Source organism: Scyliorhinus torazame, chromosome 7, assembly GCF_047496885.1.
Source record: "Scyliorhinus torazame isolate Kashiwa2021f chromosome 7, sScyTor2.1, whole genome shotgun sequence".
Taxonomy (NCBI): Eukaryota; Metazoa; Chordata; class Chondrichthyes; order Carcharhiniformes; family Scyliorhinidae; genus Scyliorhinus; species Scyliorhinus torazame.
Window position 1 is genome coordinate 310,848,767 of NC_092713.1, and position 24,644 is coordinate 310,873,410.

The 24,644-nt window shown below is 44.5% G+C and overlaps 1 protein-coding gene and 1 pseudogene across 1 annotated transcript in view; both read left to right on the forward strand.

Annotated features, from left to right (window-relative positions):
• Positions 1–7,530: 7,530 nt before the first annotated feature.
• The window catches only part of LOC140427410 (uncharacterized), a 56,149-nt gene continuing 39,035 nt past the window's right edge, over positions 7,531–24,644 (forward strand). Inside the window, exon 1 of the mRNA XM_072512943.1 lies at positions 7,531–10,100. Within this exon, the coding sequence (XP_072369044.1) occupies positions 7,709–10,100 (2,392 nt within the window). The 5' untranslated portion in view covers positions 7,531–7,708. The remainder of the gene's footprint in view (positions 10,101–24,644) is intronic.
• LOC140427193 (protocadherin alpha-C2-like) lies at positions 20,560–24,599 on the forward strand (annotated as a pseudogene).

Here is a 24,644-nt window from a genome sequence, read left to right on the forward strand (position 1 = left end):
TACGGGGATAGGGTGGAAGTGAGGGCTTAAGTGGGTCGGTGCGCATTCGATGGGCCGAATGGCCTCCTGCTGCACTGTATGTTCTATGTTCTATGTTTATCTGCATAGCTAACACCCTGCAGACCAGGCAGCATCCTGGTAAACCTCCTTCGCACACTGTCCAAAGCCCCCACATCTGTCAGTAGTGTGGCGACCAGAATTGTGCTCAATATTCCAAGTGCGGCCTCACCGAGGTTCGATACAACTGTAGCATGACTTGTCAGTTTTTATCCTCGATGACCCGTCCAATGAAGGCAAGCATTCCGTATGCTTTCTTGACTACCTTGTCCACTTGTTTTGCCACTTCCAACGTTCTGTGGACCTGTATGCCCAGATACCTCTGACTGTCTATATTCCTAAGAGGTTTGCTATTTACTGTACATTTCCCCTTTATGTTCGACCTCCCAAAATGCATGACCTCAATTTTTTCCTGGTTAAACCCCATTTGCCATTTCTCTGCCCGCGTCTCCAACCTATCTATGTTCTGCTGCATCCTCTGACAATTCTCAACACTATTTGCCACTCTGTCATCTGTGAACATGCTAATCAGACCACCTGCATTTTCCTCCAAATTATTAATGTATACTACAAATAACATAGCCCCCAGCACTGCTCCCTGTGGAACACCTCTAGTCACAACCTTCCATTCAGGAAAACACTCTTCTACTGCTACACTTTGCCTTCTGTGACTGATCCAGGTCTGTATGCACTCTGTGTGACGTCGCCTTTTGTACCAATCTACCATGAGACACCTTGTCAAAGGCTTTACTGAAGTCCATGTAAATAATATTCACCACCCTCCCCTCATCAATCATCTTTGTCACCTCCTCAAAAATTATTGATCAAGTTAGTGAGGCACCACCCCCCTTTACAAAACCATGATGTTTGTTGCCGATGAGACGATTTGTTTCCAAATGGGTATAAATCCCGTCCCTGAGAATTCTCTCCAATCATTTAACTACTACTAACGTAAGGCCCACCACCCTATAGTTTCCTGCATTATCCCTGTTACCGTTCTTAAACAGCGGCACCACATTTGCTATTCTACAGTCCTCTGGGATCTCACTTGTAGCCAATGAAGGGACAACGATGTCAGTCAAGATCCCACCAATTTCATCCCTTGCCTCCATCAGTATTCTAGGGTAAATTCCATTCGGCCCAGGAAACCTATCTACCTTAATGTCTTTTAAAACACCCAATACCTCCTCCATTTTGATGTCAAAATGACCCAGACTATCCACACACCCTACCCAATAATCATCTTCCACAAAGCCCTTTTCTTTCGTGAACATTGATACAAAGTACCCATTTTGTACCTCGCCCAATTCCTCTTCCGCAACATGTAGATTCCCCCACCGCCCTTAAGTGGACCAAATCTTTCCCTGGCCACCCTATTGATTTTTATATATGAATGAAAAGATTTGGGATTCACCTTCATCCTACTTGCCAAGAATTTTTCATGACCACTCCTAACCTTCCTAATTTCCCACTTGAGCACCTTCCTACTTTCTTTTTATTCCTCAAGGGTTTCGACTGTCCCTACCATTCTAGACCGCACAAAGCCTTCTTTTTCTTTTTGACGAGTTCAAAATATCACTCGTAATGCAAGGCTCCCTAAACATCCTATCCTTATTCTTTGTTCGCTCAGGAACGTGACTTCCTGAATCCTAATCAACTGTCGCTTGAAGGACTTCCACATGTCCGATGTTGATTTACCCTCCAACAGCCGCACGCAATCCAAATTCTTCAATTCCTGACTAATGTTATCATAATTTGCCTTTCCCCAGTTTTGCACCTTAACCCGAGGATCAACCCTATTGAAAAGTACCCTGAAACGCACAGAATTGTAGTCAGAGTAAGAAGTCTTACAACACCAGGTTAAACTCCAACAGGTTTGTTTCAAATCACTAGCTTTCAGAGCGCAGCTCCTTCATTAGGGGAACCTGGTGTTGTCAGACTTCTTACTGTGCCCACCCTAGTCCAACGCTAGCATCTCTACATCATCGCAGAATTGTGGGCACTGCACCCAAAATGTTCCTCTACTGATATTTCAACCACCTGTCCAGGCTCATTCCCCAAAACCAGGTCCAGTACTGTCCATTCCCTCGTTGGACTATCTACATATTGCATAAAGAAGCCTTCCTGGATACACCTGAGAAACGCTGACCCAACCAAAACCCTGGCACTAAGTGAGCCCAGTGAATATACGGGAAGTTAAAATCGCCTACCACAAGAAGACTGTTACTTTTGCACCTATCCAAAATCTCTCTACATAACTGCTCCTCTACCTCTCGCTGGACTTTCGGTGGCCTGCAATGAACCCCCAACATTGTAAGTGCCCCCTTCCTGTTCCAGACCTCTACCCAGATTGCCTCATTGCTTAGAACTGAAGCAATCTGATCTTAAATCGGGATCTAAGACAGAATCTCAGAAGAGGGAAAGATACTTACCCCCTCTAAACTAAGTTTATTTAAAAAAACTCTGAGCTATTTTTGTCAGAACAAAGCTGAAGGTTTGAACCTTTGCCATGTATCCCACGATTCGTTGCGCAGTAAGATCAATTGGACCAAAACCACGCTAATGGCCTTGAAGCAGAATAGCTAAGGCTCCAATTCATGAAAATGTTCACGATCCACTGGTCAGAACGCACGATTCAGATCTTGCAACTTAGCTGCCTTTGTACTTGACAGTTCGTTGGACAGTCAGCTGATTACTACCTTTATGGTCATCTTATCTCATTCGTGTTACATGACGTGATGTCTCCATTCGAGTCGTCAATAATAGAACATTGTTGGAGGTTACAAAACATTTGCTGATTTGTGCTGGACGGGCTGATAAGTAATTACAGAAGGTAACAGTTCACAGTGTGTTGAGAAAGGTACTATGAGAGAAAACAACATTTACAACAGTAGAGGATGATTTACTCAAACTACCAAAGTAACAGAGGGCGACAAACATTTGCATCACAGTGAATAGTTTCAAGCTTCTGAGCAGAAATGATTTCATCAAGTAACAGCACGTTAATCGTGACGCCAGGTTGATTTATCGGAAGGTGAATGAAGCTTGAAATTTAATTGGGAATCCCACTTCCAATTTCAAGGTCCACCTGCCCAACAATAAACCGATCCTGCTGGTTTGGATTAAATACGTTGCTGACTCTCCTTAAAATTACGTTCTATTAGGTTACAGGTGTTTGCCGGTTTAATATAGGTCACAAAGATGATACAAAGGCAATTTCAATGATTTAATATTTACTTGTATTTCAGTTTTATAATTTCCCTCCTTTTATGATTCCGATCAGGTTAGCTGCAGCTAGAGGCTAGCTACCTAGTCAAAGGACCGACATTGAATGACATACGTATCTTGTCCATGTCTGTTTGGAAAAACATCAAGTTTATTGGTCAGAGGACAGGGTTTTCTAACAATCCTCAAAATGCTGTGATGAGTGGAGTTTGCACATTCTGCCCATGTCTGCGTGGGTTTCACCCCCACACCCAAAGATGTGCAGGTTAGGTGGATTGGACACGCTAAATTGCTCCTAAATTGGAAAAAAATAAAAATAATTGGATACTCTAAATTTAAAAAAATAAAAAAATAAAAATGCTGTGATGAAAAATAATCAAGGTTAGATTAAAGATTGTTCAATTTCTGCATCTGGAAAGGCGATATTGGCAGCATGTCAAAGTACTCCATAACTTTCAAGTACAAAATAGTCCATAAGACCACAAGACCATAAGACATAGGAGCAGAATTAAGCTACTCGGCCCATCGAGCCTGCTCTGCCATTCAATCATGGCTGATATTTTTCTCATCTCCATTCTGCTGCCTTCTCCCCAGAACCCCTGATCCCCTTATTGATCAAAAATCTATCTATCTCTGTCTTAAAGGCACTCAGTGATTTGGCCTCCACAGTCTTCTGCGGCAAAGGGTTCCACAGATTCACCACCCCCTGACTGAACAAAATCCTCCTCATCCCTGTTTTAAAGGATCGTCCTTTTAGTCTGAGATTGTGTCCTCTGCTTCTGGTTTTTCCTACAAGTGGAAATATCCTCTCCACGTCAACTCTATCCAGGCCTCGCAGTATCCTGTAAGTTTCAATAAGATCCTCCCTCATCCTTCTAAACTCCAACGAGAACAGACCCAAATTCTTCAACCGTTCCTCATACGGCAAGCTTTTCATTCCGGGGATCATTATTGTGAACCTCCTCTGGACCTTTTCCAAGGCCAGCACATACTTCCTTAGATACAGTGCCCAAAACTGCTCACAATGCTCCAAATCGGGTCTGACCAGAGCCATATATATCCCTGGTCTTGTATTCGAGCCCTCTCGACATGAATGCTTACATTGCATTTGCCTTCCTAACTGCCGATTGAACCTGCACGTTAACCTTAAGAGAATCGTGAACAAGGACTCCCAAGTCCCTTTGTGCTTCTGATTTCCTAAGCATCTTCCCATTTAGAAAAGTATTTGCCTCAATTTCTCTTTACAAAGTGCATAACCTCACACTTTTTCACATTGCATTCCATCTGTCAATACCTTGCCCACTCTCCCATCCTCTCCAAGTCCTTCTGCAGCCCGCCTGCTTCCTCAATACTACCTGCCCCTCTACAGATCTTTGTATCATCTGCAAACTTAGCAACTGTGCCTTCAGTTCCTTCCTCCAGATCATTAATGTATATTGTCAAAAGTTGTGGTCCCAGCACCGCCCCCTGAGGCACAATAATAGCCACCGGCTGCCATCCTGAAAACGATCCCTTTATCCCCACTCTCTTCTTGCTGCCAGTCAGCCAATCATCGATCCGTGCCAGGATCTTACCCTTAACACCGTGGACTCTTAACTTAATTAACAGTCTCCTATGTGGCACCTTGTCAAAGGCCTTCTGGAAATCTAAATAAATCATGTCCCCCTGGTTCTCCTTTGTCCAACGTCCTTGTTACTTCCTCAAAGAACTCTAACAGATTGTCAGACATGACCTCCCGCTGACGACGCTGTGCTGACTCAGTCCTAATTTATCATGCACTTCCAAGTACTCCGCGATCTCATCTTTAATAATGGACTCTAAAATCTTACCAATTACCGAAGTCAGGGTAATCGGCCTGTAACTTCCCGTCTTCTGCCACCCTCCCTTCTTAAACAGGAGTGTTAAGTTAGCCACTTTACAGCTCTCAGGGACTCTTCCTGCCTCCACTGATTCCTGAAAGATCACCACCAATGCCTCCACAATCTCCTGAGCGACCTCTTTTAGAACCCTGGGGTGTAGTCCTTCCGTCCAGGTGATATATCCACCTTCAGACCTTTCAGTATACCCAGAACCTTCTCCGTAGTAATGGTCGCTGCACTCACCTCTGCCCCCTGGTGGTTCACCTGGAGCTCTTGTATCCCACTGGTGTCTTCCACCGTGAAGACTGATGCAAAGTAACTATTTCGTTCCAATCTATTTTTCTGTTTCCTATTATTACTTCTCCAGCCAGCCCATTTTCCAGTGAACCAATGTCTATTCTTGCCTCTCTCTTACCTCTTATATATTGAAAGAAAACACTCCCTATCTTCCTTTGTATTACTAACTAGCTTGCACTCATACTTCATCTTCTCCCCCCTATTGGTTTCTTAGTTGTCCTCTGCTCGATTTTAAAGGCTTCCCAATTCTCTGGCTTCCCACTAATGCTCGCCAATTCGTATGTTTTTTCTTTAGCTTTTATGCTGTCCTTGAATTCCCTCGTCAGCCATGCATGCCTTCCCCTCCCCTTAGCACATTTCTTCCTCCTAGGGATGAATTTCTGTTGTGCCTTCCGAATAACCCCCCGAAACTCCTGCCATCGCTGTTCCTCTGTCATCCCTGCTGGGCTGCTTTTCCAATAAACTCTGGCCAGCTCCTCCCTCATGGCTTTGTAGTTACTCTTATTTAACTGTAATACTGTTAAATCTGATTGCAGCTTCTCCCTTTCAAACTGCAGGGTAAATTCTATCATATTGTGGTCGCTGATCCCTAAGGGTTCATTGACCTTAAGTGCCCTAATCAAGTCTGCCTCATTACACATCACCAAATCCAGAATTGCCTGATCCCTAGTAGGCTCTGTCACAACCTGCTCCAGGCATTCCACAAATTCCTTTTCTTGGGATCCACTGCCAACCTGATTTTCCCAGTCCACTTGCATATTGAAGTCCCTCATGATTATTGTAATATTGCCTTTTTTACATGCCTTCTCTATCTCCTGCTTTATTTTCTGCCCCACATCCTGACTACTGCTAGGGGGCCTGTACGTAACTCCCATCAGGGTCTTTTTACCTTTACGATTGCTCAAGTCTACACACAGAGATTCGATGCCTTCTGATCCTATATCACTCTTGCTATCGATTTAACTCCATTCCTTACTAAGAATTCATCCCCGCCTCCTTTGTCCATCTGTCTGTCCTTTCGATGCTACACATATCCTTGGATATTCCAATCCCAGCCCTGATCCCCTTGCAGCCACGTCTCTGTGATGCCTATAACATCCTACCGGCCAATTTCAATGTGCGCAACAAGCTCATTTACCTTGTTCCATAGACTGCACGCATTTAGTTACAACACCCTCAATCCTGCATTGCCCACCTTCCTTTTCACACTTGTCACCTTGTTTGCTATGCCTGAGGGTGATGTTGTTCTTTTATTTTTGTTCTCTGTTTCCCCTTCAGTTATTACACCTTCTAAGCTCACATTCTGGTTCCCAACCCCCTGCCTACTAGTTTGAATCCTCCCGAGTTGGACAACTCCTCAAATTCAAAGTGATTGAGAGAAGACGCGCATCATTACATTTATAGGTATGGAAGCTTCTCCTGGTAAACCAAGATCGCCTGGTGATAGGTGAAAAATACCGATGATGCTGTCCGGCCAACTGTTGAAATTGTTTGATGTGCAAAGGAACATGTAACGTAGGACATAGAACATCCAGTGCAGAAGAAGGCGATTCGGCCCATCGAGTCTGCACCGACCCACTTAAGCCCTCACATCCACATTATCCCCGTAACCAATACACACCTGCTAACCTTTTCTGGTCACGAAGGGCAACTTATCATGGCCAATACACCTAACCTGCACGTCTTTGGACTGTGGGACGAAACCGGAGAACCCGGAGGAAACCCAGGCAGACACGGGAACGTACAGACTCCGCACAGACAGTGATCCAGCAGGGAATCGAACCCGGGACCCTGGCGCGTTGAAGCAATGAAATGAAATGCCCAAATGAAATGAATGGAATGATTCCAGATTATAATTGAATTGCATTTAAAGGAGGCGGGTGATCATTAAGGAGAAAGGTTGCTGGGAGGAAATTCATGCCGGCATGTGCGTGTTATGGTTGCGCACTATTAATAGGACCCGTCACATCAGGAGCTGTGCCGCTTTAAGAAAAACTGGTGTAATGAGAGGGAGGGACTCGCTGTGTCGCTGCGGACCAATGCGGTTCTAAAATGTAAGCAGAGATCTATTGCTCCTCCTCCGGCACAGAACCAGAACAGGAACAGAAAGACAATCGTTGCCTGCGTTCATTTTGTGCAAAGGACTCTGAGAATTTGCTCGGAATTCTGATATTGAGGTATTTTGTGGATTATGCGATCGGGCAGCCAAAGCGATTGTGACCTGAATAGACTGCCGGTTTATTTCTGCGCCCCTCCAAATATAACCGGCAATGGCAGAGCCACGGATCAGAAACGCCTTAAAATTCAGACTCTTGGATATTATTTTCCTTCTTTTTGTATCGGATCTGGTTTTCGCAAAGATTCACTATTCTATTCACGAAGAAATGGAGTCTGGCGCGTTTGTTGGGAATGTCGCCGAAGATTTGGGATTGAACATTCGGAGGCTGTCAGCTCGAAAATTCCGACTGGTTCCTGCTGATAAAAGGCAATGTTTGGAGGTGAATTTAGAAACCGGCATTTTATTTGTGAACGAGAGGATAGATAGGGAACAGCTGTGTGAGCAGATACCAGCTTGTGTCCTTTCTTTCAAGATTATCGTGGAAGAGCCTTTGGAGATGTACCGCGGTGAACTGGAGATTGTTGATATAAATGATAATTCGCCCAGTTTTCCGGAGAGTGTCATTCTCTTACAAATGGGCGAATTAATTGCACCTGGCTCTCGATTTCCGCTAGAGAGCGCTCTGGATCCAGACATGGGGACAAATGCAGTCAGTGTTTACAATATCAGCCCCAACGTGCACTTCGGTCTTAAAGTAGAGACTGCAGAAGACGGTACTAAAATTGTCGAGTTGTTATTGGAGAACCCGTTGGATCGCGAACGGCAGTCATCCTTTCAGCTGATGCTGACGGCCACTGACGGAGGAAATCCTCCCAGATCTGGGACCGCACGGATCCTCATCACTGTGCTGGACAGCAATGACAATGCGCCTGCGTTCGATAGCAAGACCTACAAGGTCAGCCTGATTGAAAATTCACCCAGAGGTACCTTGGTAGTTTCAATCCATGCCACTGATCCAGACGAAGGTTCGAACGGGGAAGTAACTTATTCTTTCAGTAACCGTGTTTCACCGAAAGTACAGGAACTGTTTAGTTTGGACCCTCGAACAGGGGACATTCGTGTTCAGGGCATAATTGATTATGAAGAAGGTGACAATTACTCACTTGATGTTCAAGCTGTAGACAATGGTTCACCGGCAATTGCAGGACATTCTAAAGTTTTGGTTAAGTTAATCGATGTGAATGATAACGCCCCTGGGATATTACTGACGTCCATTGCTAGCATGGTTCCTGAAGATGCTGCTCCCGGCACTGTGACAGCTCTGATTGATGTAATCGATCGAGATTCTGGGAAAAATGGGAAGGTGCACTGCGAAATCCCTAAGACTGTTCCCTTTAAACTTCAATCGTCATCGAGTGGTCATTATAAATTGATAACCAGTGATATGTTGGACCGTGAAACCACCCCTCTGTACAACATAATTATTTTAGCCAGGGACTGTGGGTCTCCGCCGCTATCAACAAATAAAACCATTCAGATCACGCTGTCTGATATGAACGATAACGCCCCAAGGTTTGCTCGACCCATGGACACAGTGTATGTGATGGAGAACAACGCTCCCGGTGCTTCTATTTTCGCAGTGACTGCTTTCGATCCTGACCAGGATCAGAATTCCTACGTCTCTTACTCGTTCATAGACAACCCGATTCAAGATTTTCCATTGTCAAATTACCTCAATCTTAATTCGATGAACGGGACCTTTTACGCGCTGCGCTCTTTTGACTACGAGCGAGTGAAAAACTTCCAGATTCAAGTCCAAGCCCGAGACGCTGGAGTGCCCCCTCTGAGCAGCAGCGCAACATTGAATGTGATCATCCTGGATCAGAATGACAACGCGCCAGTAATTGTTTCACCTTCAACACAGAGCGGATCAGCAGCAGTGGAGGTTGTGCCTCAGTCAGCGGGCCAGAGGTACTTGGTCACAAAGATAATCGCAACTGATGCTGATTCTGGTCAGAACGCACGGCTCCTCTATCAGGTGCTGAAAGCCACTGATCCCAGTTTGTTCATCGTGGGGCTTCATTCTGGAGAAATCAGAACAGCCCGAGGAATTTTGGAGCACGATTCTACCACCCAGAGCCTTGTGATCTTGGTGAAGGATAATGGACAGCCGAGTCTGTCCAGCACGGCTACAATCCACTTTTCAATCTTGGGCAATGTTACTGAAATTTTATCCGAAAGTGGTAACTTCGTGACAAATCCTGAATACGTCCCTGATATAAATCTTTATCTAATTGTCATTTTAGCTTCAACCTCCTTTATATTTCTTGTAACCATCATTTTGCTGATTGGCATCAAATGTAAACAGGAAAGACATACTCCTGAAGCCTCCAACTCCCCAAATTGTTGCTATGGACTGGACGATTCTAACAGTCCCTTTAATCCGAGACCCACACTGAAAGAATCATTAAATTATACTGAATCTGGAGAGATTGTTCATATCCCTGAAACGCATCATTATTCAGTTTGTCTGTCTCCCGAATCAGCTAAGAGCGATTTTCTGTTTTTGAAGCCCTACACAACGCCCATGACTCAGGGCCAATGTTAAAATGTAAAGTTTTGACAACATTGAGGCAGGGTGAAATTAATGGCCATCTGTGTTATCGCCGTCGCTGCCGGTTGAATTACTGAAACTATTTCCCTTCGAGGATCTCTATTATAGAATGAAAGGATCGTTCTTGCCTGCAACTGTCCAGCGTTTTAATTCCAAAGAAATTGAAAAAAATAAACGGCTCCATGACACCCCAGAGACCCGCGTTTCAAACTGGCATATGTTAATTGGGAAGGGTAGCCGGCAGGCGAATTGTTCCACAATCTACACAATTGAGCTTGATGTCAGTTCGACGCCAAAACTGGCCTCAGGGCACAGATACCTGAATGCATTTGGGATAATTTCCCTTCACGGTTTGCAATTTGAAATACCAGCATAAGCATTTGGCAGTCCCTTGTGCACTTATGACATCGAAAAGGGTGAGCTTTAAAATTTCATAGTTTGTGCAATGGATTCTTATGCTGACTTCCACATTGATGCTCTACAGAAGGGGTTTTCACAATGACGCGAAAATGGGGTAAAACTACTTCTAAAATATAGGATAGCAGGGTGATAAAATATAACACATTGTAGAACCCTGCAGACCCGAATATATTAACCTTAATAAGAAGTAAGAGTCGAAAAAAGGTCTACTTGACGTATATGGTTCACACCTTTTCTATAAGTACGCTAATATTATCTGAAATCATGGGTTACAGAGAATTACATAATTTATAAAGAATCACACATTGCTATCGGCCCTCTAGGTCCAAGAAGGTTTTGATGTGCCACATCAGTCTCCTCCCGCCTTTAGGTATCAAACCAAATCAACACTTTTATGTGCTGCTGGAAAGTAGTTTGGTTTACAAAGAACAACACAGCACAGGAACAGGCCATTCGGCCCTCCAAGCCTGTAACGGTCACGTTACCATGCTTGGCCAAAACCCTTGGCACTTCCTAGTACCATATTCACTGTACCCATCCTATTCATGTATTTGTAGAGATGCCTTTTGGACGCCATAAAGGTATCTGCTTCCGCAACCTCCCCTGGCAGCGCGTTCCAGGCACTCATCACCATCTGCGTAAAAAAACTGCCTCGCATATATACTCTAAACTTTGCACCACGGACCTTAAACCTATGCCCCCTAGTGACTGACCCCTCGATCCTGGAAAAGAGTGCCTGCCCATCCTCTCTCTCCGTGTCCCTCATAATAATCTTCTAGACCTCTATCCGGTCATCCCTCAACTTCCGTCATTCTAATGAAAATACCACGTGTCTATTCAGTTTATCCGCCTCGCTAATATCCTCCAGATCAGGCAACATCCTGGGAAACCTCCCCTGCGCCCTCTCCAATGCCTCCACATCCTTCTGGCAGTGTGGTGACCAGAATCGTGAGCAATAGTCTAAGTGGTACATTCTTGAGTTTCTGTACAAATGTAGCATGACTTGGCAGTTTTTATACTCGATGCCCCGTCCAATGAAGGCAAGCATTCTTAATGGTTTATGACTACCTAGTCCACTTGTTGTGCCACTTTCAAAGATCTGTGGGCTTGCACGCCCTGATATCCCTGACTTTCTATATTCCTAAGTGTTTTGCCATTTATTATATATTTCTCCTCTATGTGAGACCTACCAAAATGCATAACATCACATTTGTCCGCATTAAACCCCATTTGTAATTTCTCTCCCCGCTTCTCGAACGTATCTACGTCCTCCTGTATTCTCTGACAATGCTCGACACGATCTGCCACTCCAGCAACCTTGGCACCATCAGCTAACTTGTTAATCAGGCCAGTTATATTTTCCTCCAAATTGTTTATGTATACTACAAACAATAGAGGCCCCAGTACCGATCCCTGTGGAACACCACGAGCCACAAACTTCCTTCCATAAAAACACCCTTCTAATGTTGCCCTGTGCCTTCTTTGACTCAGCCAGTTCTGTATCTACCTTGCCACCTAACCTCTGATCCCGTGTGACTTCACCTTTTGTACCAGTATCCCATGAGGCAACTTATCAAAGGCTTTACTAAAGTCCAAGTAAACAACGTCCACCATCCTCCACTCATCAATCATCTTTGCCCCCTCCTCAAAAAACTCGATCAAGTTAGTGAGGAACGACCTCCCCTTCACGCAACCATGCTATCACTCACTGATGAGTCCATTCGTTTCCAAATGGGTAGAAATCCTGTCACTTAGAATTCTCTCCATTAATTTACATACTATCGACGTGAGGCTCACCAGCCTATAGTTTCCTCGATTATCCCTGCTACCTTTGTTTAACAGCGGAACCTCATTATCTATTTTCCAGTCCTCTGGGATCTCACCTGCAGTCAATGATGATACAAAGATGTCAGTCAAGACCCCAGAAACCTCTTGCTCCCATTAGTATTGTGGGGTAAATGAATTCTGGCCCGGGAGACCTATCTACCTTAATGTATTTTAAAACACCTAATGCCTCCTCCTTTTCGATGTCAACATGACCCAGACTATCCACACACCCTTCCCACAAATATGCTTCCACAACGTCCTTTTCTTTGATGAATACTGATGCAAAGTACTCATTTAGTACATCGCACAATCTTTCTGGCTGAACACACGGATTCCACACCCCTCCCACCTCCACTGCCCTTCAGTGGTCCAATCCTTTCCCTGGCCACCCTCTTGCTTTTTACATATGAATTAAAAGCTTTAGGAATCACCTTAATCCTTCTTGCCACGGGTGTTTCATGACCTCTCCTTGTCCTCCTAATTTCCCGCTTAAGCACCTTCCTACTTTCTTTATACTCCTTAAGGGTTTCGGCTGTCCCAACCGTTCTGGACCACAGAAAAGCCTCCTTTTTCTTTTTGACGAGGTTCGTTTTCCAAAGCTCCCCAAATTTCCCATTCGTATCCTCCATTCTTTCAGGAACTTGATTTGTCCAGGAGTACCCAAAAGCGTACGGAATTGTAGTTAATACTCCCAAAATGTTCCCCTCCTGAATTCTCAACCACCCGTCCAAGCTCATCCCCCAATACCAGGTCCAGTAGTGTCCCTTCCCGAGTTGGTCTATCTAGATATTGCATCAAGAAGCCTTGCTGAATACATCTTACAAACGCTGCCCTATCCAACCCCCTAGTACCAAGTGAGTTCCAGTCAATATAGTGGAAGATAAAATCCCCTACCACAACAACCCTGTTACTTTTGCACCTATCCAAAATGAAATAAAATGAAAATCGATTATTGTCACAAGTAGGGCAGCACGGTAGCATTGTGGGTAGCACAATTCCTTCACAGCGCCAGGGTCCCAGGTTCGATTCCGGCTTGGGTCACTGTCTGTGCGGAGACTGCACATCCTCCCCGTGAGTGCGTGGGTTTCCTCCGGGTGCTCAGGTTTCCTACCACAGTCCAAAGATGTGCAGGTTAGGTGGATTGGTCATGATAAATTGCCTTTAGTGTCCAAAATTGCCCTTAGTGTTGGGTGGGATTACTGGGTTATGGGGATGGGGTGGAGGTGTTGACCTTCGGTGGGGTGATCTTTCCAGGAGCCGGTGCGGACTCGATGGGCCGAATGGCCTCCTTCTGCACTGTAAATTCTATGAAGTTTTAGGCTTCAAATGAAGTTACTATGAAAAGCCCCTAGTCGCCACATTCCGGCGCCTGTTCGGGGAGGCTAGTACGGGAATTGAACCGTGCTGCTGGCCTGCCTTGGTCTGCTTTCAAAGCCAGCGATTTAGCCCTATGCTAAACAGCCCCTCTAAACAGCAAAAAATATCTCTCCCTATCTGCTCCTCTATCTGTCGCTGGCGGGTCGGGGGCCTATAATAAACCCTCAGCATTGTGGCTGCTTCCTTCCTGTTCCTGAGCTCTACCCAAATTGCCTCATGTTCAGAACTGACATGAATCTGATCCGAACTCTGGGCCTAAGGCTGAAACTCAGAAAAGAAAAAGAGACTTACCCCCTCTAAACTCAGTTTAAAAAAAATAATAAAACGCCGAGGTATTTTCGTCAGAACAAAGCTGAAGGTTTGAACTTTTGTTATCTCACCCGCGATTCGCTGCGTAGTAAAATCAATTGGACCCAAACCACGCTAATGGCTTTGAAGCAGAATAGCTAAGGCTCAGATTTATGAAAATATTTTCAATCCACTGGTCAGAATGCACGATTCATAACTTGCAACTCAGCTGTCTCAGTATTTGATAGTTCGTTGGACATTGAGCTGATTATTGCCTTTGTGGTCGTATTATCTCATTCATGTTGCATAACGTGACGTCTCCCTTTGAGTCGTCAATAATCGAACATTGTTCGAGGTACAGAACATTTGCTGATTGGTGCTAGACGGACTGATCGCTAGTCTGGCAATATGCAAACTACGAAACTGATAATTAATTACAGAAGCTGACAGTTCAGAGTGCAAGAAGAAAGGTACAATGAGAGAAAACAACATTTACAAAAGTAGAGGATGATTTTAATCAAACCACTCAAGTAACAGAGGGCGACAGACATTTGCATCACAGCGAATAATTTCAAGATCGTGTGCAGAAATGATTTCATCAAGTAACAGTATGGTGATCGCGACGCAGGTGGATTTACCCGCAGAGTGAGTGAAGCTTGAAATTTCATTTGGAATCCCAATTCCAGTTTCAAGATCCCTTTTCCCAACAATAAACCAATCCTGCTGGTTTGGGTGAAATAGGTTGCTTACTCTCGTTAAAATTACTTCTTATTTGTTTACATTTCTTTGCCGGTTTAATGTAGGTTAATATATTTATTTTCAAAAGTCTGAATCAACAGTTTTGGACACGGGAATTGCATTTCCGTTATCATTTTTGGTATCTCATTCTCGTTATGTTTATGCGCTTAGCGCCCTACTTATTGATCGTGTATGAATCTCGTGGGCTGTGATCAGGCATAAACATACCCAGAATCTACAAATTATGGTGGGCCGCAATAGTTCCTAAATACCGAACACATTCAGAAGATTCCTCTGTAATAATCAAATGTAGGGTCCCACCGACCTAACACAGTTTGATTAACATGATAATCTAAATAACGAGAAGGGAAATGTGGCAAATATGTGCTAATCAATCACACGTTTACTAACATCGAAAATCATATTTCGCTAAGGATAAAATGCAATCTAATCAATAAATAGAAAGTCCGAGCCGAACCCGAAATACAATGTATTGGTTGGCTAGCTGATCATGTATAGGATTGATTAAGAAAAAAAAATCTGTCAAATATTCACTATTCCACATCTGACTTTGAAATCATAGAATCTCTACTGCGCAGAAGGAGGCCATTCGGCCCAACGAAGGTCCACTGAAAGAGCACCTTACCTGGGTCCATTCCCCTTTAGCCGCAACTATCCTTTGGCCACTTTAGCATTGCCAATCCACATAACCTGCACACCTTTGGACTGTGGGGGGAAACAGGAGCAAATGGAGAAAACCCACGTTGACAGGGGAAGAACGTACAAACTCCACGGAGACAGGTATCCGAGGCCGGAATTGAACTCGGTTCCCTGGCGCTGTGAGGCAGCAGTGCTAATCACTGTGCCATGAAATGGAAACAGAAAATTCTGGACTTGCACAAGCATTGCGATGATTCGTGTATCCTTGTATATCTTTTGCATAACCTTCACCATTTGTTTAAATGATTAAATTTTTTCTAGTATTTCAGCTTTCCAATTTCGCTCCTGTTTATCATCATGATAACGTTAGCTGCAGCTAGAAGGACGCTAGGTACACGTACACGTCCAATCCGAAATTGAATGACATACTTCATATCTTAGTTCATGCCTGTTTGGAAAAACATCAATTTTATTGGTCAGAAGACACGGTTTTCGAAATAACATTAAAATAATGTAATCAAAAATAATCAAGGCTAGATTCAAGACATTGTTCATTTTCTGCATCTGGAAAGGAGATCCTGGCAACATTTCAAAGTATTTTACGAGAGCAGTCACACAATTCCTCAAAGAATTAAAATGATTGAGACAAGACGGGCATCAATACATTTATAGGTATGGAAGCTTATCCTTCGCAAAACAAGGCCGGCTGGTGATGGGTGGAAAACACTGATGATCCTGACAATGGTTGAAATTGTTTTATGGCAGATTATATGCAAAGGAAATAGAACATAGAACATAGAACATAGAACAATACAGCGCAGTACAGGCCCTTCGGCCACGATGTTGCACCGAAACAAAAGCCATCTAACCTACACTATGCCATTATCATCCATATGTTTATCCAATAAACTTTTAAATGCCCTCAATGTTGGCGAGTTCACTACTGTAGCAGGTAGGGCATTCCATGGCCTCACTACTCTTTGCGTAAAGAACATACCTCTGACCTCTGTCCTATATCTATTACCCCTCAGTTTAAAGCTATGTCCCCTCGTGCCAGCCATTTCCATCCGCGGGAGAAGGCTCTCACTGTCCACCCTATCTAACCCCCTGATCATTTTGTATGCCTCTATTAAGTCTCCTCTTAACCTTCTTCTCTCCAACGAAAACAACCTCAAGTCCATCAGCCTTTCCTCATAAGATTTTCCCTCCATACCAGGCAACATCCTGGTAAATCTCCTCTGCACCCGCTCCAAAGCCTCCACGTCCTTCCTATAATGCGGTGACCAGAACTGTACGCAATACTCCAAATGCGGCCGAACCAGAGTTCTGTACAGCTGCAACATGACCTCCCGACTCCGGAACTCAATCCCTCTACCAATAAAGGCCAACACTCCATAGGCCTTCTTCACAACCCTATCAACCTGGGTGGCAACTTTCAGGGATCTATGTACATGGACACCTAGATCCCTCTGCTCATCCACACTTTCAAGAACTTTACCATTCGCCAAATATTCCGCATTCCTGTTATTCCTTCCAAAGTGAATCACCTCACACTTCTCTACATTAAACTCCATTTGCCACCTCTCAGCCCAGCTCTGCAGCTTATCTATATCCCTCTGCAACCTGCTACATCCTTCCACACTATCGACAACACCACCGACTTTAGTATCGTCTGCAAATTTACTCACCCACCCTTCTGCGCCTTCCTCTAGGTCATTGATAAAAATGACAAACAGCAACGGCCCCAGACCAGATCCTTGTGGTACTCCACTTGTGACTGTACTCTATTCTGAACATTTCCCATCAACCACCACCCTCTGTCTTCTTTCAGCTAGCCAATTTCTGATCCACATCTCTAAATCACCCTCAATCCCCAGCCTCCGTATTTTCTGCAATAGCCTACCGTGGGGAACCTTATCAAACGCTTTGCTGAAATCCATATACACCACATCAACTGCTCTACCCTCATCTACCTGTTCATTCACCTTCTCAAAGAACTCAATAAGGTTTGTCTGGCATGACCTACCCTTCACAAAGCCATGCTGACTATCCCTGATCATATTATTCCTATCTAGATGATTATAAATCTTGTCTCTTATAATCCCCTCCAAGACTTTGCCCACTACAGACGTGAGGCTCACCGGTCTATAGTTGCCGGGGTTGTCTCTGTTCCCCTTTTTGAACAAAGGGACCACATTCGCTGTCCTCCAGTCCTCTGGCACTATTCCTGTAGCCAATGATGACATAAAAATCAAAGCCAAAGGTCCAGCAATCTCTTCCCTGGCCACCCAGAGAATCCTAGGAAAAATCCCATCAGGTCCCGGGGACTTATCTATTTTCAGCCTGTCCAGAATTGCCAACACCTCTTCCCTACGCACCTCAATGCCATCTATTCTATTAGCCTGCGGCTCAGCATTCTCCTCCACAACATTATCTTTTTCCTGAGTGAATAGTGACGAAAAATATTCATTTAGTATCTCGCCTATCTCTTCAGACTCCACACACAATTTCCCATCCCTGTCCTTGACTGGTCCTACTCTTTCCCTAGTCATTCGCTTATTCCTGACATACCTATAGAAAGCTTTTGGGTTTTCCTTGATCCTTCCTGCCAAATACTTCTCATGTCCCCTCCTTGCTCGTCTTAGCTCTCTCTTTAGATCCTTCCTCGCTACCTTGTAACTATCCATCGCCCCAACTGAAACTTCACACCTCATCTTCACATAGGCCTCCTTCTCCCTCTTAACAAGAGATTCCACTTCCTTGGTAAACCACGGTTCCCTCGCTCGACGCCTTCCTCCCTGCCTGACCGGTACATACTTATCAAGAACACGCAGTAGCTGATCCTTGAACAAGCCCCACTTATCCAGTGTGCCCAACACTTGCAGCCTACTTCTCCACCTTATCCCCCCCCCCCCCCAAGTCACGTCTAATGGCATCATAATTGCCCTTCCCCCAGCTATAACTCTTGCCCTGCGGTGTATACTTATCCCTTTCCATCATTAACTTAAACGTCACCGAATTGTGGTCACTGTCCCCAAAGTGCTCTCCTACCTCCAAATCAAACACCTGGCCTGGTTCATTACCCAAAACCAAATCCAACGTGGCCTCGCCTCTTGTTGGCCTGTCAACATATTGTTTCAGGAAACCCTCCTGCACACACTGTACAAAAAACGACCCATCTATTGTACTCGAACTATATCTTTTCCAGTCAATATTTGGAAAGTTAAAGTCTCCCATAATAACTACCCTGTTACTTTCGCTCTTATCCAGAATCATCTTCGCCATCCTTTCCTCTACATCCCTAGAACTATTAGGAGGCCTATAAAAAACTCCCAACAGGGTGACCTCTCCTTTCCTGTTTCTAACTTCAGCCCATACTATCTCGGAAGAAGAGTCCCCATCTAGCATCCTCTCCGCCACCGTAATACTGCTCTTGACTAGCAGCGCCACACCTCCCCCTCTTTTGCCTCCTTCTCTGAGCTCAGTAAAACACCTAAACCCCGGAACCTGCAACATCCATTCCTGTCCCTGCTCGGTCCATGTCTCCGAAATGGCCACAACATCGAAGTCCCAGGTACCAACCCATGCTGCCAGTTCCCCTACCTTATTTCGTATACTCCTGGCATTGAAGTAGACACACTTCAAACCACCTACCTGAACACTGGCCCCCTCCTGCGACGTCAAATCTGCGCTCCTGACCTCTATACTCTCATTCTCCCGTACCCTAAAACTACAATCCAGGTTCCCATGCCCCTGTTGGATTAGTTTAAACCCCCCCAAAGAGCACTAACAAATCTCCCCCCCCCCCCCCCCCAGGATATTTGTGCCCCTCAGGTTCAGGTGTAGACCATCCTGTCTGTAGAGGTCCCACCTTCCCCAGAAAGAGCCCCAGTTATCCAGAAATCTGAATCCCTCCCGCCTGCACCATCCCTGTAGCCACGTGTTTAAATGCTCTCTCTCCCTATTCCTCATCTCACTATCACGTGGCACGGGCAACAACCCAGAGATAACAACTCTGTTTGTTCTAGTTCTGAGCTTCCATCCTAGCTCCCTGAAAGCCTGCCTGACATCCTTGTCCCCTTTCCTACCTATGTCGTTGGTGCCAATGTGGACCACGACTTGGGGCTGCTCCCCCTCCCCCCTAAGGACCCGGAAAACACGATCCGAGACATCACGTACCCTTGCACCTGGGAGGCAACATACCAAACGTGAGTCTCTCACGCTCCCACAAAATCTCCTATCTGTGCCCCTGACTATAGAGTCCCCAATTACTAATGCTCTGCTCCTCTCCCCCCTTCCCTTCTGAGCAACAGGGACAGACTCCGTGCCAGAGGCCCGTACCCCATGGCTTACCCCTGGTAAGTCCCCCCCCCCCCCACAAGTATCCAAAGCGGTATACTTGTTTCTCAGGGGAACGGCCGCAGGGGATCCCTGCACTTTCTGCTTTTTCCCAGTCCCTCTTACAGTTACCCACCTATCTCCAATCTTTGGTGTAACTAATTCCCTGAAGCTGCTATCTATGACCCTTCTGCCTCCCGAATGATCCGAAGTTCTTCCAACTCCAGCTCCAGTTTCCTAACTCGGTGTTGGAGGAGCTGGAGATGGCAGCACTTCCTGCAGGTAAAATCAGCAGGGACACTAACTGCATCCCTCACCTCAAACATCCTGCAGGAGGAACATTGCACTCCCTTCCCTGCCATTCCTCTAACTTTCTACCAAGATCTGGCTAACAACTAAATTAAATTTTTTATAAAAAACAATAATATAATAAAATATGGCACTTACCTCAGACCAATGGTTCACTTAAATGAAAGGAAAGATTCCAGATTATAATTTAATTGCATTTCAAAGGAGTAGTGATGATCTTTAAAGGGAAATGCTGCTTGGAGGAAATCTATGCCGGTGTATGCGTATTATGGTTGTACACTATTAATAGGAACGATGATTGGAGGCCCTCACATTAGGAGCTGTGCAGCTTTAAGAAAAACTGTTGTAACGATAGGGAGGGATTCGCTGTGTCGCTGCGGACCAATGAGGATCTGAAATACAAGCAGAGATCTATTGCTCCTCCTCCGGCACAGAACCAGAACAGGAACAGAAAGACACTTGTTGCCTGCCTTCATTTTGTGCAAAGGTCTCTATCAATTCGCTCGGCATTCTGATATTAAGGCATTTTGTGAAGAATGCGATCGGGCAGTGCTGGATGTTAATAGACTGCCGGTTTATATTTGCGCGTCTCCAAATATAACCGGCAATGGCAGAGCCACGGATAACCAACGCCTTTAAAATTCAGACCATTGGATATTATTTTCCTTCTTTTATCGGATCTGGTTTTCGGAAAATTTCACTATTCTATTCGCGCGAAGAAATAGAGCCTGGCGTGTTTGTTGGCAATGTTGACGAAGATTTGGGATTGAACATTCGGAGGCTGTCAGCTCGAAAATTCCGACTGATTCCTGCTGGTAAAAGGCAATGTTTGGAAGTGAATTTAGAAACCGGCATTTTATTTGTGAACGAGAGGATAGATAGGGAACAGCTGTGTGCGCAGATGCTAGCTTGTGTCCTTACTTTCGAGATTGTCGTGGAAGAACCTTTGGAGATGTACCGCGATGAAGTGGTGATTCTTGATAGAAATGATAATTCACCCAGTTTCCCGGAAAGTGTCATTCTCTTACAAATGGCCGAATTTATTGCACCCGGCTCTCGATTTCCGCTAGAGAGCGCTCTCGATCCAGACATGGGGACAAATGCAGTCAGTGTTTACAATATCAGCCCCAGTGAGCAATTCGGTCTAAAAGTGGAGACTGCAGTAGACGGTACCAAAATTGTCGAGTCGTTATTGGAGAAACCGTTGGATCGCGAACGGCAGACATCCTTTCAGCAGATGCTAACGGCCACTGACGGAGGGAGTCCTCCCAGGTCTGGGACCGCTCGCATTCTCATCACTGTGCTGGACAGCAATGACAATGCGCCTGCGTTCGACAGCAAGACCTACAAGGTCAGCCTGATAGAAAACTCACCCAGAGGTTGATGGTTTCAGTCCATGCCACTGATCCAGACGAAGGTACGAACGCGGAGGTAACTTATTCTTTCAGTAACCGTGTTTCACAGAAAAGACAGGAACTGTTTAGTTTGGATCCTCGGACAGGAGAGATTCGTGTTCAGGGCATAATTGATTATGAAGAAGGTGACAATTACTCACTTGATGTTCAAGCTGTCGACAATGGTTCACCGGCAATTGCAGGACATTCTAAAATACTGTTAATGTAATTGATGTCAATGATAACACCCCTGGGATCTTACTGACATCCGTTGCTAGCATGGTCCCTGAAAATGCTTTTCCCGGGTCTGTGATAGCTCTGATCAATGTAATCGATCGAGATTCTGGAAGAAACGGAGAGGTGCACTGCGAGATCCCTAAGAACGTTCCCTTTAAACTTCAATCGTCTTCGAGCGGGCATTACAAATTGATAACCAGTGACATGTTGGACCGTGAAACCACCCCTCTGTACAACATAGCTATTGTATCCAGTGACTCGGGGTCTTCTCCGCTCTCAACAAATAAAACCATTCAGATAACGGTATCTGATATAAATGATAACGCTCCAAGGTTTTCTCGGCCCATGGGCACGGTGTATGTGATGGAGAACAACGCTCCCGGTGCTGCTATCTTCGCAGTGACTGCTTACGATCCTGACCAGTGTCAGTATTCCTACGTCACTTACTCTTTCACAGAAAATCTTATTCAAGAGTTACCATTGTCAAATTATCTCAATCTAAATTCGATGAACGGGACCGTTTACGCGCTGCGCTCTTCTGACTACGAGCGAGTGAAAAACTTCCAGATTCAAGTCCGAGCCCGAGACGCTGGCGTTCCCCCTTTGAGCAGCAGCGCAACATTGAATGTGATCATCCTGGATCAAAATGACAACGCTCCAGTAATTGTTTCACCTTCAGCACAGAGCGGATCAGCAGGAGTGGAGGTTGTGCCTCAGTCAGCGGGCCAGGGGTACTTGGTCACCAAGATAATCACAACTGATGAGAACGGACGGCTTCTCTATCATGGGCTGAAAGCCACTTATCCCAGTTTGTTCATCGTGGGGCTTAACTCTGGAGACATCAGAACAGCCCGAGGAATTTTGGAGCAGAATTCTACCACCCAGAGCCTTGTGATCTTGGTGAAGGATAATGGGCAGCCGAGTCTCTCCAGCTCGGCTACAATCCACTTCTCAATCTTGGGCAATGTTACAGAAATTTTCGCCGAAAGCAGTAACTTAGTGAGAAATCTTGAATATGTCTCTGATATAAATCTTTATCTAATTGTCATTTTAGTTCAACTTCCTTTATATTTCTTATAACAATCATTTTGCTGATTGGCATCAAGTGTAAACAGGACAGAAATGTTCCTGAAAACTACAACTCCACAAGTTGCTGCTGTGGACTGGACGATTCTAATAATGCCTTTAATCAAAGACCAACACTGAAAGAATCTTTGTTTAATACTGCGACTGGAGAGATTATTCGCATACCTGCAACACATCATTATTCAGTTTGTCTGTCGCCATAATCAGCTAAGAGCGATTTTCTGTTTTTGAAGCCCTACCCACCGCCCATGTCTCAGGATCAATGTTAAAATGTAAAGTTTTTACAACATTGAGGCAGGGTGAAATTAATGGCCATCTCTGTTAAATGCGCCATGCCGGCTGAATTGTTTAAACTCTTTCCCTTCGTGGATCTCTATTAAGAATGAAAGTATCGTTCTTCTCATGCAACTGCCAGTGCTGTTAATCAAAAGATATTGTGTAAAATAAAAAAGGCTCCATGAAATTACAGCGATGAGTGTGAAAGTACCACCTGTTAACTGGGAAAGGAAGCCGGCAGGCGAGTTATTTTGGAGCACGGTGCCACAAAACACACTCTCGTTATCTTGGTGAAGGTTAATGGACAACCGAGATTCTCTTGCACAGCTACATTAACTTTTCAATGTTGGAAATGTTATGAAAAAATGTTTTGATGGTAGTAACCTGGTCAGTAATACTGAACATGGTTTAAATTTCAGTCGTTATTTGATTTTTGCTTTGGGGTCAACGTTGTTTGTATTTCTTGGAATCATCATTTTCCTGTTCGGCATCAAATGCAAACCGGGTAGCAAGGTTACTGAAGACCCCAACTGCGCAATTTGTTGCTGCAAAGCAAAAGGTACGAATGGTGCCTTTACTAAGAGATTGGTGCCAACATCTTCAAATTACACTGCTCAAACATTCCCCATCCCAGATACACATGGTTATATAGTCTGTCACCAGAATCATGCAAGAGTGACTTTTTGTTCCTGAAGCCTTCCAGTCATCCCTTCCCCCAAGAGCAACGTTAATTTCTTTGTAATTGTTGGCAATCGAGGACAGAAAGTATTTATCGTTGCATAGGGTTTAAGATGGAATACATTGCTATGTTTCTGTGTGTCTTAATTGCACAGTACAGTATTTGTCATTCACTATTCCAGCAAAAGTGGTATGCATAATGCCGCTGGCCAAATCAAACAATGTATCTGCAAATGTAAAATTGCATTATAAAGAATCTTGGGGAGGAGCGATTAAGACAAGAACTCATATTACAAGAATCCCCTTCATTTCATTTCACATTAAACATATATGCATTGCTTGATTTTTAGTGATATACAACTTAACATTGCGTTTAGAATCCTGATATTTAGCCAGTGATAGACTGGAGCATGCTTCAATTTTCTTTAATTGGACCATATCGTTGTTTTACAGGTTCCCTTTGGCCTTGCGAGATAAAATAACAAGAGCTTTAAATTTTTCACAACCTTGTTAATAGTTTTTTGTGCGAACTCCCACGGCCAATTTATCTTATTTTCTAGATTCATCTTAATTGTTTCAATAATAGGTAACGTCAAATTTGGAAGAATGTTGCATTTAATTAGATTATCTGGAAATTGAAACCCAGATTTCTGAAATCCGATTCTTGGATAACGAGGTCACCATTATATGGAAACATTCATATCCTGTTTTTGACTTGTAAGGCATTTCAGTTTGGAATCCGTGCACTTAATTTGCTAACAATTCACTTAACTGAAGTCCACAAACCCCCAAATCTTTACAGTCATAAGTCAAGAGGTTCGCCTGCACTGTGTGTTGGGCCGCGAAATGCTGACGGCATCACTTTGATTGATTGATGATCAGTTTCAACATTTCAGCTTCAATTA